The 14,763-nt window shown below is 32.8% G+C and overlaps 2 protein-coding genes across 2 annotated transcripts; both read left to right on the plus strand.

Moving 5' to 3' along the window:
* The first annotated feature begins 6,966 nt into the window (after window positions 1-6,966).
* On the plus strand, window positions 6,967-10,153 carry LOC102587914 (F-box/LRR-repeat protein At3g58900-like). The gene is made up of 5 exons (XM_015305556.1): window positions 6,967-7,157; window positions 7,532-7,645; window positions 7,737-8,663; window positions 8,752-8,895; window positions 9,764-10,153. Exons 2-5 carry the CDS (start codon window positions 7,601-7,603, stop codon window positions 10,067-10,069), a joined length of 1,422 nt encoding a protein of 473 aa, XP_015161042.1. The 5' UTR covers window positions 6,967-7,157; window positions 7,532-7,600; the 3' UTR covers window positions 10,070-10,153.
* A 3,404-nt stretch (window positions 10,154-13,557) lies between these two features.
* LOC107059127 (uncharacterized) lies at window positions 13,558-14,290 on the plus strand. The gene is made up of 2 exons (XM_015305555.1): window positions 13,558-13,802; window positions 13,915-14,290. The coding sequence occupies exons 1-2, from the start codon at window positions 13,558-13,560 to the stop codon at window positions 14,288-14,290; spliced, it is 621 nt and encodes a 206-aa protein (XP_015161041.1).
* The last annotated feature ends 473 nt before the right edge of the window (window positions 14,291-14,763 follow it).

The raw sequence follows: 14,763 nt of genomic DNA on the forward strand, positions 1-14,763 counted from the left end.
AAGATTGGGCTCTATTGCCTTGATTCCCATTACCTTGCCGATTCTTAGGGCACTCTTTTATGAAGTGACCCTCTTGTTCACACTTGAAACAACCTGTGTAGCCATCGCGACACTTACCTGGGTGGGTTCTACCACATTTAGCACATGTAGGAGCCCAGTTACCTCCTTGTGCCACACTACCTTGAGACTGTGCAGGTCTAGCTCTGAAGTGCTGGGAATTCTGACTATTATACTCACCTTTGTTTCTGGTTGCAGGTGGACTAGCAGACGATGGAGCAGGTCCCTTTTGCTTTTGCTGGAAAGAAGACCGGTTCGCATTATTTCTTTGCTGTCCGGACTCATTCCCTGACATCTTAGCCTTCTTATTTCTAAATTCCTCAAGAACTCTCTGATCCTCGAAGTATCAGCCACTTCATGTCTAGCTCCTCTCTGTTGCCCAACCTGGTTAGTCACATCTTGACTTAGCATTCTTATTGATTCCCTGAACTCAACATTGGTGACTTCTCCTTGGGGTTGCACTTCAAGTGCATTAGGTACCCCATTCTCCTCAACGTTCCTTCTAGCAAGATGACCTCTGACAGCTCTTCGTGGAGGCATGATTAACTGAAAAACACGCGCAAGCACGAATTAGAGAGAGACTTTATAGTGATGAACTCTATCGCACAAAGTGAGTATGAAAGAAGTGAGAAAATTTCCTAAGTGTCGCAGCCTCCTAATTATAGATGTGGCGCACTTCACACCGATAACTAGGACTCTACTGAACGGTTTAATAGACTCCCTAGGACTCTTGAACTCTGTGCTCTGATACCAAGTTTGTCACGCTTCGAGCCTACACCCTAGGCAGGATTGACACTCGAGAACCATTGTTGGCCCCAAGCGAACCCTTGGCCTGGCTTACTTATTCAGTGGAAGACTTAAACGCAAGAAACATAACTCATGAAATAACTTAAGAGGTAATAATTTAGCCAAAATGGCAAGTCAAGTCTTAAACGTATACAACTGAAATAAATAAGTCTAAAGAACTATAACTATCCGTCTATAAAGACTCTAAACAATGAGGGATGTCGGGACAAGACCCCCGATCATCCTAATAACTGAAATTTTAGAAAAACAAAGTAAAAGGAGTCCTCCGAAATGCAAGGAGGCTCACCAACTGACTCTGAGTGCTCAACTGGATCAACGGGGCCCTTGATGCTGATCCTGATTATCTGTGTCTGCATCATAAAATGATGCAGGCCAAATGGCATCAGTACATTGAATGTACGAGTATGCGAGGGGAATACTAAACATAACATAAACTTGAAAGGAATGTGAAAGAAACACTTATCTTGGCTTTACTCAACTCATGAACAACTTAACTCAATATAAAGTAATAAAACACATGCAACATACATAAAGCTTTTAAAACAGTAGAAAGCAACTCAGTTCGTTAAACAAATGCAATAAAAAACTCAACTTTACTCATGTAATAAAGTAATATAGTTTCTGTGGCAGTTCTCTAACCGACAACCACCATTATGAGCCTAAGTGGTGATACAACGTCTTGCCCACGCTGCCAAAATTGTTCTTTACTTTGCCGTCATATAGGACGCCTTAACTAAGTGGATCCACTAGTCTATGCTAAAAAGCACTAAGGAATCATCTAAAAAGTATGCTCCTTTACTACCCATGATGGCTACATGGTTTATGGAGACTTGAGTTATTATGAACTCGCATCCCCATATCGGTGCTCAATACTACTCCTAAAATATACTTAGCTCATATATTTTTAAAACAAAACTTCTTTCTTTGATTTGAGATAATGACTCAAAACTTAGCTTAAAAGCTCTCTTGGAATCGATATTCCCTTTCTTGCTCAAATGTGAAAACATTACTAACTTTTGGGAATACTTAGTTCCCGTATAATCTTTGAAGAAATGAACTTTACTCTTAACTCTTTAGTCAACTCGAAACTTAAGTCTTAAGACAAAGCTAAAATATTTGTGAAAGTCTTTTGAAAACTTTATAAACTTCTCTTAACTGGACTCTTAATTTCCTTGAATTGAATTATGGATTCAAGGATTGTGATAGAAATGATCTCATGATGTTTAGGAGTGTTTTTAGATAGTCAAACATGAGAAAAGATCAAGAAATCACTGCCTGGAAGCAAGTCCGCGACGCAGAGATGTATTCAAATATTTGGTCGCAAAAATAATTTTTGAGGCAGAGCGGTCCGTGACCACTCCATGACGGGAGGGAAATTTTCCCATTCTGAGGAACAGGTCCGCGTCGCGGACCTGGTACCCAGATTCGCCCAACAATTTTCCTTCTTCGTTTTCCAGCCCCAATTTGCCTAAACTCGATTCTTTTTGCCAAATTCTTTTTAGATTCAGATACCCAGCAAATGTAGCTAAGAACCTAACTCAAAGCAACTCTATAATTCGACATAATGATCTCAGAAACTTCTCAATCTCAGCCCAATTCAAGAACGACATCAAATTCAAGAATACATATCAAGAACATCAAACTTTCAACCCTTTTAAGACGAATTCACGCTAAAATAAACATGTTTGGCACGTGGGTGAACGAATCCAACGTTATGAAAGCCTAACATACCTCGTAGGGATCACCCCTTGACGAAATCCACAATCTTGGCTTCGAGAATTTGACGATTCTTGCTTGTTCTCCTCTTTTCTCCTCTTCTTTTCTCTTCTCTAAAACCCTAACTCAATTTTCAAAAGCGTAAACTGACCAAGTTCAGTTTAGATCCCTAAGTAATTACCAAAACTGAATTAATTTAATTGGGTATGGTAAAGACCAAAATACCATTTCAAAATCCGGTTTAGACTTTCCTTATTTGAACATTCCAACTTCAAATGGGCATATCTCACCCATATGAACTCGAAATCGCACAAACTCGGCGGCGTTGGAAAGATAATTCCAAGATCTTTCCTACAGTATCTACTGAAAGCACACCTAACTCATCTTGAGCTAGGAGTTATGGTCGTTTGAAGTTAACCAAAAACCCAACTTAACATAACTTAACAAATTTCCAGATTTTTCATTCTTTCATAAAATGACTATTCCCAATTCTAACTTTTCTAGTTCTTTCAATTAGCGAGATGTTATAGGTTCGGTTTGGTTTGGTTATTCTGTTATTAACCATAGACAAAAATAAAAGAAGTAATTCATTCAAAACATGAAAAAAGTGACAACAATCCATTTAAAATGAAAATAATTAGAATAACTGACATTACAGAACTTTCAATCATTGAATTTACTCTGACTAAAGCTTCAAAATTCATTATTTTGGCCTAGAAGAAAGAGAAAGTGATATTTTCAATCTTATAAAGAATTGTCATAGACACACTCATATACATCAAACCAATAAGATAAATATTCTCACCTTGGACATTTTTTCTTTCATAAGTAAATTATTAATAAATTTTGATGAAAACACATATAAGATCTTTAAATTTTTTTATAAAAAGAATATATTATGTATGTATATTAATAAAATATATGTATATATTTGTCGGTTCGGTTTTTTTCGAACAAAACCATAACCAACCATATACTATCAGTTTTTGAAAATCTAAAACCAAACCACACCTAACCCAAATAAAAATTGATTTAGTTCAGTTTTTGGTTTGTATCGGTTTTTATCCAAACCGTGAACACCCCTAATTTTACTCTCTATTCTCTATATTTGGATAACTACTATTCACATCTCTATTTCACTTTTTGATTATTTTAATATTATTTCTATCGTATCATTAGTTAAGTCTTTATTATTTGTAATTAATTTTCTAATATAATATAACATCTAAAAACATATTATTGACAAGTTACTATTTCTATCCGAATTAATAATTTTCTATTTTATTTTTAAAAAAAAATTCTCACTTTAAATATGTAATTTCAAATTATTTTAATATTATTTATGTTATATGAGACTATTAATTAAGTCTTTAATAGTTGAATTATTTTCTAAGTATATAACATCTAAAGAAACATATTATTGATAAGTATACTATTTTCATCCCGAATTAACAATTTTTCTAATTTTTTTTAAAAAAAATCGTCACTTTAAATACTTAATTTAAAATTATTTTTATTTTTCATTGTGAAGAATACATAAAATTTACATGATAATTCAAACAATCTACTTTTATGTTATATTGATAAATTATTAAACTACACTTTTTAATGAGCATGAAAATACTTTTTGTAATAGTTCAAAATGGAATAGGGGAAGTAAATTTGTACACAAAATAATTGGATACAAGATGAAATTGTTAATTTGAACAATTTTTAGCTACACATAAAAAATTAAGGAAAAAAATTACTCATTTTGAACTCTGTAATGCATTAATAGAGTATTACAGGAGCAACGCAATAGTCTTGAAAGTCGAGTATGTATGTAAAATCTAAAATTAAATTTTACGATAATGCATTATTTATTAGGTAATTGTATTTCATCAATGATTTCACTTTTATTTGAATTGTTTGTTAATATGTATTATATACACTAGAGGAAATGGCCCATGACACGGGACCAATATTATTAAAAATTGAAATTATTAATATACTTTGGTTAAAACAACAAATATCAAGATAAATATGTATATTTATTTTTTATTCAAATAAAAATAAATAACTATTAATGTCCTAATTAAAGTCTAAACTCTTAATTATTTAAGAAATGTAGCAAGAGGAAGATATTAGATAAATAAATATATATATATATATATATATATATATTTATTTATTTATCTAATATCTTCCATATATATATATATATTCACTTTTTACTCAAATAAAAATAAATAACTATTAATGTCCTAATTAAAGTCTAAACTCTAAATTATTTTAAGGATTATATCAAGAGGAAGATATTTTTCAACTTTATCATCGAGAAACAACTCAATTTCATATATTTTTCATTTAATTTCATATGGTATTATTTTTTCATTTTTTTAAAAAAAGTCATTATATATGTTTTAAAATAATTTAACTTTTTAATTTCAAAATAATAATAATTTAACTTTAAAGATTTTATTTTATCATAGTTATGAACCCAAATATGTTAATACATAACTTTTTTCTTTCAAGTAAAATTTTCTAACAAATCAACATTCAGTCAAACTATATCATATAAATTTAAATAAAAAAAATATTTTTAATCAAAGTATACCGCATAAATCAAAGAAAGAAGTATATTTTTAATTAAATACACCACATAAATCAAAATGAAAGGAGTATATATATATATATATATTTATTTATTTTGTGCTCTTGCTCTTTCTTTTCGTAATGTCGTCTTAATCATTAAAAAAAACTATTTTTAATGAAGAAAAATATGAATATATATAAAGTACTCCCTCCGTCCCTTTTTTAGTTGTCCACTTTAGAAATGGCACACAGATTAAGGCAACAATGATTAGCACAGTGAAGTTTACAATTTTACCCTTATGACAACTTTTTCACTTCAAAATTACAACCACTTATTTGAATTCAAATGAAATAAATTGGAGGGAAACAACATACACTTTTACAATTTTCAAGAAGTGTAAATAAGGATATAATAGGAAAAAATTTGTTGTCCTTTCTTGAATTGTCAAAATGGACAACTAAATAGGGACAACCAAAAAAGGAAATATGGACAAGTAAATAGGGACGGAGGGAGTATGTGTTATCGTGCTCTGAAAGGCAAATTACTTATATTGGTTTCCGTAAAGCAAAATGATTAACTATTTTTTTTGAACTAAATAGTCAAAAGATAAGAATTATCGTCGTCATTAACATTTAATCCACAACCCAATTATAATTCAATTGTTTTACGAAACAATTATAATTCAAACAAACAATCAGTTGCTTCCTCTAACACAAAACTTCAAATTATATATCTTCTAACCCAAAACTAATATAAAACTAATCAAATCACAAGATCCTATTATTTTGTTGCTTCTAAAACAATCTCATTGAAAAAATGCTCAGCAAAAATTACAAAGCAATTTGTACGTTCAATTTTACTTGTCATGTTTTATTTTATGAGAGTCAATTTATTAACTAATCTCTAGAGCTATACTGAATTTGATTATCAATAGTTTAAATTTAAATTTTAGATATTCTAAAACTATATGAAAGATACTATAAGTTGCAACTATTCTCATATTAATTTAATATAATAAGAAAATACAACTTCAAATATTAATTAAATTTTTTATATTTTAACTTTTAAAAATAAAACATGACAAATAAAAATAAATGGAGTAATACTCCATTGATAAACATGAATCTTGAACTATTAAAATAAAGAATGTTGTTAACCAAAAATATAGTATATATGTTTCTGACGGCTACCAGGAGGATTATTATGCAATTCTGGATATTAACTGCAAGGGGCAATGACCAAATTGCCCTTAAGCTTTCCTATGGCAAAAAACAGCCAAGTTGAAAGATGAAAACTCTCCCTTCTATATAATTGAAAAAAAATATTTGTTGTAATTTATTTTATTTAGAAATTTAGAATAAAATATAATTTTATATTTAATAAAAATTTCGAAAAGAATAAGATTTATATTACATGAAGATTATATAGATTATAGGGTAATTATTTGCAAAACGAAGAAATAATTTAGATTATTAAATAAGAAAATAAAAATGAAATAAAAATAATAATATAATATTGAGGAGACAGAAAAAGATTCCTTTTAGAGAGTAAAATAAAAAATTGAGTTGGAGTTGATTATCTGAAAAAATAAAAAACTCTATATTTGGAGAATAAAATACAGAGTTGGAGATGCCCGAGAGCCACCAACCCTTTACAGGGTTTTATATATATATAATTTATATTATAAAATAAATAAAATAAAAAATAGAAATAATAATATAATATTTAAGAGAGAGAAAATAATTCTTTTTTAGAAAGTAAAATAAAAAATTAAATTGAAGTTCATTGTCTGCAAAAATAAAGAAGTCCTTGTTTGGAGAATAAAATATGGGGTAGGATAGGAGATGCCCGATAGCCACCCACCCCCAACCCTTTAACAGGGTTTTCTTTTCTATATATATATAATATATATACGCATAAGTTTTTTATTTCAGTTGTTGGCTTCTTGCTTATTCTTCCCCAGGTATTCTTGCTATCGGCTATCCTGTATGGTGAATCCCAGGTATTCTTGCTATCGGCTTTCCATAAATTTCAATTATTTAAAAAAAAATTATATGGTGAAAACGTATAAGATGAGAATTACTTACTAAGTCAATTTGATTGATGATTATTAATACTCGTTATTATTCATGATTTTTTGTTTTATTTTATAAAGATTTTGAATTGTCTAACTATAATATTTTTTTAATTTAATTTTTAATTAAATAAATCTTATTCCAAAAGTTGAAGATTTTAGGTTCGAATTTACACAAAACATGGAATTTTAAGCCAGCTGTTTGTAATTTAATTCCATTTTTAATAATTTTTTCGAGTATCTTATGAAGAAAAATGCAAACTTTATCTGACTAAGTGTGTGTCTGAATTGGCTTATTGTAGGTGCTCAAAATAAGTTTTAAACAGTTTTAAGTGTTTGGTTAAAGTTAAAAAGTGTGTTTATATACTCTCATGGCGAAAAGACATCAACTTTCCAATAATTTTGCTCTAAAGAAGGTAAACTACAAGGCTTAGGCCGCAATTCTTTTGTGATTCATGATTAAAATGGATTTGATGAAGCTGCTTTTCTTTTTCTTGTATTTTCTAGTGCTCTGCAGAGGATCACATTAGTAAGTTACCTGATGAAATTCTTGTACATATACTGTCTTTCCTTACTGTTAAGGAAGCAGCAGACACCAGTGTCCTCTCCAAAAGATGGTTACCCTTGTGGACATATATTTATAGGCTTGATTTTAATGCCACCAAACCATTAAATGAAGTAGCATTAAATCCCAAGCTGAGGAAAATGTATATGAAGAAGTACATCAGATGGGTCAGCCGTACTTTGAAAATGTGCAAAGTTGAGAGATTAGACCAATTTCGTATTTCTTTTGATTTAAACAAATTTGCCCAGCATAAGATTGATAGGTGGCTTGAGTTTGCCGTTGCTAGGCAAGTTCAAAGGCTAGAGTTGGACTTGTTAGATGGTGGGGATTTACCTCAATATATTGGGAGTTGTTATAACTTCCCCGTCCAACACTTTGGTCTCAATGACTATGACTATTCTGCTCAACCTCGTTTGAACAAGCTGCCACCTCTCTTGCATAATTTTTTTAAGTCTTTAAAGGTACTGTTATTCAAGTCCGTAAATTTGACTGGGGAAGTTGTTGAGTTCTTCATTTACAATTGTCCATCTCTTGAAGAACTGACGGTTCATGCATCGGAAACGTTGGTAAATCTTCAAGTCGTTGGTCCTTCCGTCAAGTTGAAATACTTGAGTATATGGTACTGTATAGCACTAAAATCACTTAAAATCTGTGATACAAACCTTGTAACACTTTCGACTACATTATCAGCAGCTCGATTATTGCTTGTTAATGTTCCGATGCTGATTGAGTTACATGCTTTGGGTTTTCCCACAAATATTTTGGATGCCATGTTGCCTTGTATTTCTTCTTGTGTTCTTTCTCAGCTAGAGGTCCTCAAGATAAATTCTGACATTACAATATTTGGTAAACATTCTGAGTATGGATTGGTCAGTGAACAAACTTTTGAAATGTGTGTGTATTTACCTTTGTATACTTTGCTGCTTGTACTAATTGGTGTGCTTTAATTTTTCCCAGGTTTATTTGGGGAAATACAAGATTCCTCAACTTACCATGCTCAAGAAATTTGTCTTAGTTTTGGAAGCATGGGAGGACAGAACTTTCTTAGATTGCACTAAAGTCATAGAGGCTGCTCCACAGTTGACGGAATTCGAGTTGAATGTAAGTGTCAAGTTTTATTTGGCCATTTTTAGTTTTGTTTCACAAATTAGCTAGTGCCTGCTTGTGCTTCTATACTTCAAATTCCGTATGAATGTGTTCCTTATTTAGGTGTCCATCTTTCAATGGGTTGTGGGTAGATGTGTTGACTGAATTGCCTCTTTCATAATTCATCCACTTAAATCATCTTTACTGTCTAACAGCTCTTTGGTATGCTAGCTGGATTTCCTCCAGAATGGAATCCTGATTCTGGCATCTCATTTGTATTACTACTACTTCTGTCGGTAACTTGATAGTTGACTACATTACGAGATTTTCATTCTTAAACTTGCAAATAATAGACATGTATGGCAGAATATGGAAGTATGACTATTTTGCTCCCAAAATTTATATAAAGTTATTTGGACTGTAAACCTACTTGTCCTCAATTCATGAACCAATTTCCGAAAAGAACAAGCTAGCAATGTATATAAGTTGTGAAGTAAGTTGAGTAATGCTTTCTAGGATGAATATCATAATAGAGGCTATGAAGATGAGGACTTCAACTATGTTTTTGGGACTCATGGGATGTGTTTGGCACTTGGGAGTTCGTTGGTATCCCAACCAAATGACTTGTGGAATATTCTAGAAAATGTAAACTTTTTTTTATTTTCCCCTTTTTCTGTAAATCATAGCTATTTTAGAGTAGTTTTCTCTTGGAGAGGAAATCACAAGTCCCATAAATAGCTACTGCATATCTTTTTTCCATTCTGGATACTGATGGTGATCGATGCTATGTTGATTTTGTTGTACGATTGGTTTCAACTTAGTGATTCTTCTCCTCGTTTTGAGTTTGTGATAACAGGTTGCTGTTTGATTTTCTTATTGGCAGTTGATATGGATCAAACCAAAGAGGTCAAAAAGAGAGTGTAGAAAGGTCGCAAGCTGTCCTCTTCATCACCTCAAAGTGCTCAAGCTGTACGGATATTATGGCCGTACTAGTGAGCTTGAACTCGTTAGATATTTTTTGGAAAATGCTATTGTGCTTGAGAAAATCTTGGTTGATCCTCTTCCACTAGATAATTTTCGTATCGAGGGGGAACCAAGGGAAAGTAAGCCTGTGCGAATTGCAAGAAAATACGCTAAGCTCCAGCTTGAAAGAGAAGTGCCTTCGCATATTGAGTTGGTGATACTGTGAAAGTATGTTTGTTCGGAAATAATATCTATGTTACTTTTCAGTTATTTTTACTCTTAAATTAATGACAAAATTGTATTTTTACTAGAGCTTTGTTTATGATGTTATTTATATATTGGATCATACATCTTTTTTCTCAAAATTGTATTAATGTAGTAAGTATGCATGGTATTTATGTAACTGCAATTATTAGGGGAAGAAATTATTGTAGTCCTATTGGAATAGGGAAGAAGCAAATTTGTACAAATTGCGTGGTTTATATCTTGGAAGAAGACTGTACTTGTTAAGAGTCCCTTTTCTTTTGTTACTAGATGGATGTGGTGTGCCCGTGCTTGTGCTCGACTTTATTGTTTGTTTATGTCGTTTAATTTGATAAAATATAAAGAGAATATAAAGATGCAAGAAACGAATTTTACTGCATATTAGGGGGGATTTGAATTCAAGATAACTACTCAAAAAGGTTATATCATTCTATTAATATGTAATATACTCAATTTTTTTGAATAAATAGTTATCTACTGCAAATTTATAATTCAAATTGGTAAGCATAAAAAATGTTTGAAATGCATACACCTTTCGGTACAATATGATATGTCTACTCAATGTGAACTCATCAATGATAAGCAATGTAGAATTGGAGTTATACAACGATGGAATGTACCACATTGCAAATATCCACTTAGCTTATTTTTTATTGAATTGATTTTTCAAGATAAGAAGGTAGAAAATCATTTTTGAAAAGTTATTGTTTCATCTATTGCTTTTAAAGTTCTCTGATGGATTATATTAGAACTGATTTGCTAATTATTTTTTTGAAAGTTTGTTTCGTGAAAATTATTCTTTTAATATGTAGATTAGTTTATCGAATTGCAACAATTGTCATTACCGAATTTCAACAATTATTTTTAGATCCTTTGCTTAACTTGTTTTTTGATGTTTAAAGTATGCTTTATGAATACTACTCTTTTAATAATATTTTGTGTGTTTAGTTTTTCAACAATCATCAGGATTTTGCAACTTATATGGAAAAAAAAAGTAGTCACTAAGATTTTAGAATGCTATTATTTCATATACCTGTATACAGTGGCGGAGCTAGAAATTTTATTAAGAATGTCCAAGAATAATGGTGTGTGACTGTCAAAATAAAATTAAAAAAATATTGGGATATTTGGGGTTCACACCCGAATCTCCTTCATTTAATGGACACCCATTACCACCGCGCCAAATGCATAGCTTTTGTCAAGGATGTCCAACTTTAAATACATATCCTTTAAATGTAGAATTTGACATATACATATATATAATTTTTCGACGAATGATATCCAAATTGGACATCCTAGGGTGGTTGTGGCTACGCCACTGCTTAATATGTAGTTTTTTAAAGGTTTATGTGTAAAATATCTTTCATTAAAATAATGAAAGAATTTTACGCAGCAATTTTTTATTTTTTTTTAAAGAATCAAACTTTCATATATATAAAAAATTTCCTCCAAAGAATATTACCTTAAACTAGACGCTCTCTACCAATAAAACCCTACCAAGAAAACCCTACCGCCGTCCGGTGATCATGGCCGCCACGGCCACAGGCCAACCTCCTCCTGAGGTCGGTCTAATAACGTCAGCGTCTGTGCCTGGAGGTACTTATACTGAGAAGTTGAAGCCAAAATCACGTCCTTATCAATCTATTCCTCTGAAGCCAATCACCTATCTGCATGGAGAATCACAAGTAATATGGGAGCACGAGGAGGTAAATCAGATGATAGTCAATGAAAACCTCGAATATGCAGTAATTGGTAAGTTTTCATATGGCTGGCCAAATTTACAAGAATTGAGAAAACTTATTCCCAAACAATGTGATTTGAAGGGAGAATGCAACATTGGGTTATTGAGTAATCGACATAAACTGATCAGGGCGACTTTATTAGAAGATTATGTTAATTTGTTATCGAAGCCTGCCTTTTACATTACCCAAAACAATTGGTCCTATCCTATGAGAACATTAAAGTGGGATCCTATGTTTAATCCAGAAGAAGAGACATCAACAACTATAGCTTGGATTTCCTTCCCTGCGCTGCCACCAATTTTTTTTGGTAAGGAAGCAGTGTTTTCTTTAGCAGCAGCAGTGGGGAAACCCTTACAAGTTGATATGGCCACAAAGAATCAGACTAGGCCTAGTTGTGCCAGAGTTAAGGTAGAAGTGGATTTGCTAAGGGAGTTCCCTAAACAAATTAAAATTGGAATGAGGATGCAGAATATGGAAATAGTGGAGAAGTGGATCAAAATTAAATATGATTATGTTCCAAAGTACTATCAGACGTGCATGATTCAGGGGCATAATGAAGAACAGTGTTATGTTGTGCATCCAGAATTACATCCATGTAAGGAGAAAGTAAGTCAGGAAGAGGATAAGAAGGAGGAAGAAAATTAGAGCAAAGAGGATATCAATGTGAAAGACAAACAGATGCGAGGTGAAGATATGCGTAAAAGGGATGAGTTTGTAGAAACAAGGCGTAAAAATTGGGGTGGTGGAAAAAACAAGGAGCCCCAAAAAGTATGGAATAGAGTGGGTATTGTAATAGGCAACAAATTTAATTTGTTGAACACTGGAGAGCAAGAACAAAGTCATAATCAGGAGAAGGAGCAACAAAGGGAGGATGAGATAAGTAAAGAGTGTGGACAGACAAATGACATGCCTCTTGAAATACAAGGAAGCACACCAACGATATTGAAGGTACAATTGTGGCAGAAAGGGCATCTAGCAGTGAACGCACAATTAGTGAAGTCAGGAGTAGGATACAACATTCTGACCCTAAGAAGTTACAAAACAGCATAGAGAATGCTGGTTTGGTGACAAAAAATAAGGATGTAGGAGGAAGAATCTCGAAAGGGAAAGAATGCGAAGTCAGATCACAAAACATGTTAATATCAGATAATGGAGAAGCGAGGGTCAACTGTCAGGAAGAGGGAGAGATCCTTAAAGGCCCAAATTTAATTGAAGATGAGGAAGAAGTAATACAACACAAAAAAGATACAGAAGAGGATGAGGACATGGATTACAACATTCAGCAGATCAGTAAGGCAGGTGATTTGTCGCCAAGGCATACAAACAGTCTGAAATATAAGGCAAGGAAAGGCAGACCAGTAATCCCGTTACAGGTCAAAACAAGGAGCAGCAGGGATAGAGGTTCTAGTATTGATCAATGATTGAAAAACTGATTTTCTGGAATATCAGGTCCATCAATACTCAAAAATCTTTTGAGAGGTTATTGGATTTGAACCATAGACATCATTATTCATTTATAGCTCTTATAGAACCATTCCAAAACCCATCAGAGTTAGAACAATATAAAAGGCGGCTTGGCTTTGATAAGGCAGGAGTAAATCAGAATGGTAAAATATGGTGTTTTTGGAAAGACGATTGGGTAGGAAACATAGTATTGGACACGGTGTAACAGGTTACCTTTCAATTAAAAAAGAATGATAAAGAATTCATGGTTTCAGCAGTGTATGCTAGGTGCAATACAGTGGAGAGACTGGAATTATGGGACGAGTTGGATAGCATAGCGGAGCATGTACAGTGCCCTTGGATCATCGGTGGAGATTTTAATGTTATACTAGATGAGGAGGAGAAGCTGGGAGGGTTGGATTTCACTATAAATGAAGCCATAGACTTTGCATCTTTTATTAGCAGGAATGCTTTATCAGAAGTGCATTTTTCAGGAAGTAAATATACTTGGTGGAACGGACGAATTGAGGAAGCTTGCATATTTAAAAAAATTGGATAGGATCTTGGTGAATCAAGAGTTCTTGGATGTGTTTCCTGTGTCTGAGGTCCACCATCTTATCAGGCAGGGGTCAGATCATGCACCACTTCATTTGAGTTGCAACTCAGATGAGGTACCTATAATCAAGCCTTTCAGATTCATGAACTTTTGGAGCAGGCATCAACAGTTCAAGAAAATAGTGGAGGATAGCTGGAAAATTGATTTTGTTGGTAACCCATTTCTTGAATTTCATGCTAAATTGAAGAATGTTAAGAAGGCATTGTCTGCATGGAGTAAGGAAGTTTTTGGCAATGTTTTTCAACAAATTGCCACGCTGGAGGACATCATTAAAGTAAGGGAGGCACAGTTGCAAATACACCCGTCTGCGGATAACAGGGCTGCATTGAATAAAGTCGAAGCTGAATTAAAGAATTATTTGAGACGGGAGGAGGAGTTCTGACGTCAAAAAGTGGGGATGAAATGGTTCAAAGAGGGTGACATGAATACTAAATTTTTCCATTCATATGTTAAAGGGAGAAGGAAAAAATTTCATATTAATGAAATAATCATAGAGCAAGGAGTGGGATTGAAATCCAATAGTGAAATTGGAAATGCAGCAGTGGAGTACTTTAGGGACCAGTTTGCAGAGGAGACTGAAGCAGAAGATTACTCAATGATTGATCATATTCCTGAATGCATAACAGCAGAGGAGAATGAACAGATGACAAAGCTGCCAGAGCTGGAGGAAGTTAAAAGAGTGGTTTTTAATTTAAATGGGAACATCGCTTGTGGTCCGGATGGCTTTACAGGTCATTTTTTTCAATATTGCTGGGAAATAATAGGGGTTGATATCACAAAGGTGGTGAAAGGTTTCTTTTGTGGACAAGAATTACCTAAGTTCATAACTCATACGAATTTAGTGTTGTTGCCCAA

The sequence above is a fragment of the Solanum tuberosum genome, unplaced genomic scaffold (assembly GCF_000226075.1).
Source record: "Solanum tuberosum cultivar DM 1-3 516 R44 unplaced genomic scaffold, SolTub_3.0 scf00845, whole genome shotgun sequence".
Taxonomy (NCBI): Eukaryota; Viridiplantae; Streptophyta; class Magnoliopsida; order Solanales; family Solanaceae; genus Solanum; species Solanum tuberosum.

Coding starts and splice junctions, on each gene's coding strand:
- LOC107059127 (XM_015305555.1), top strand. CDS start 13,558: ATGGTTTCAGCAGTGTATGCTAGGTGCAATACAGTGGAGAGACTGGAA. Junction 13,803..13,914: donor TCAGGAAGTAAATATACTTG/GTGGAACGGACG, acceptor CCATCTTATCAG/GCAGGGGTCAGATCATGCAC.
- LOC102587914 (XM_015305556.1), top strand. CDS start 7,601: ATGGCGAAAAGACATCAACTTTCCAATAATTTTGCTCTAAAGAAG. Junction 7,646..7,736: donor ATAATTTTGCTCTAAAGAAG/GTAAACTACAAG, acceptor TGTATTTTCTAG/TGCTCTGCAGAGGATCACAT. Junction 8,896..9,763: donor TGACGGAATTCGAGTTGAAT/GTAAGTGTCAAG, acceptor TCTTATTGGCAG/TTGATATGGATCAAACCAAA.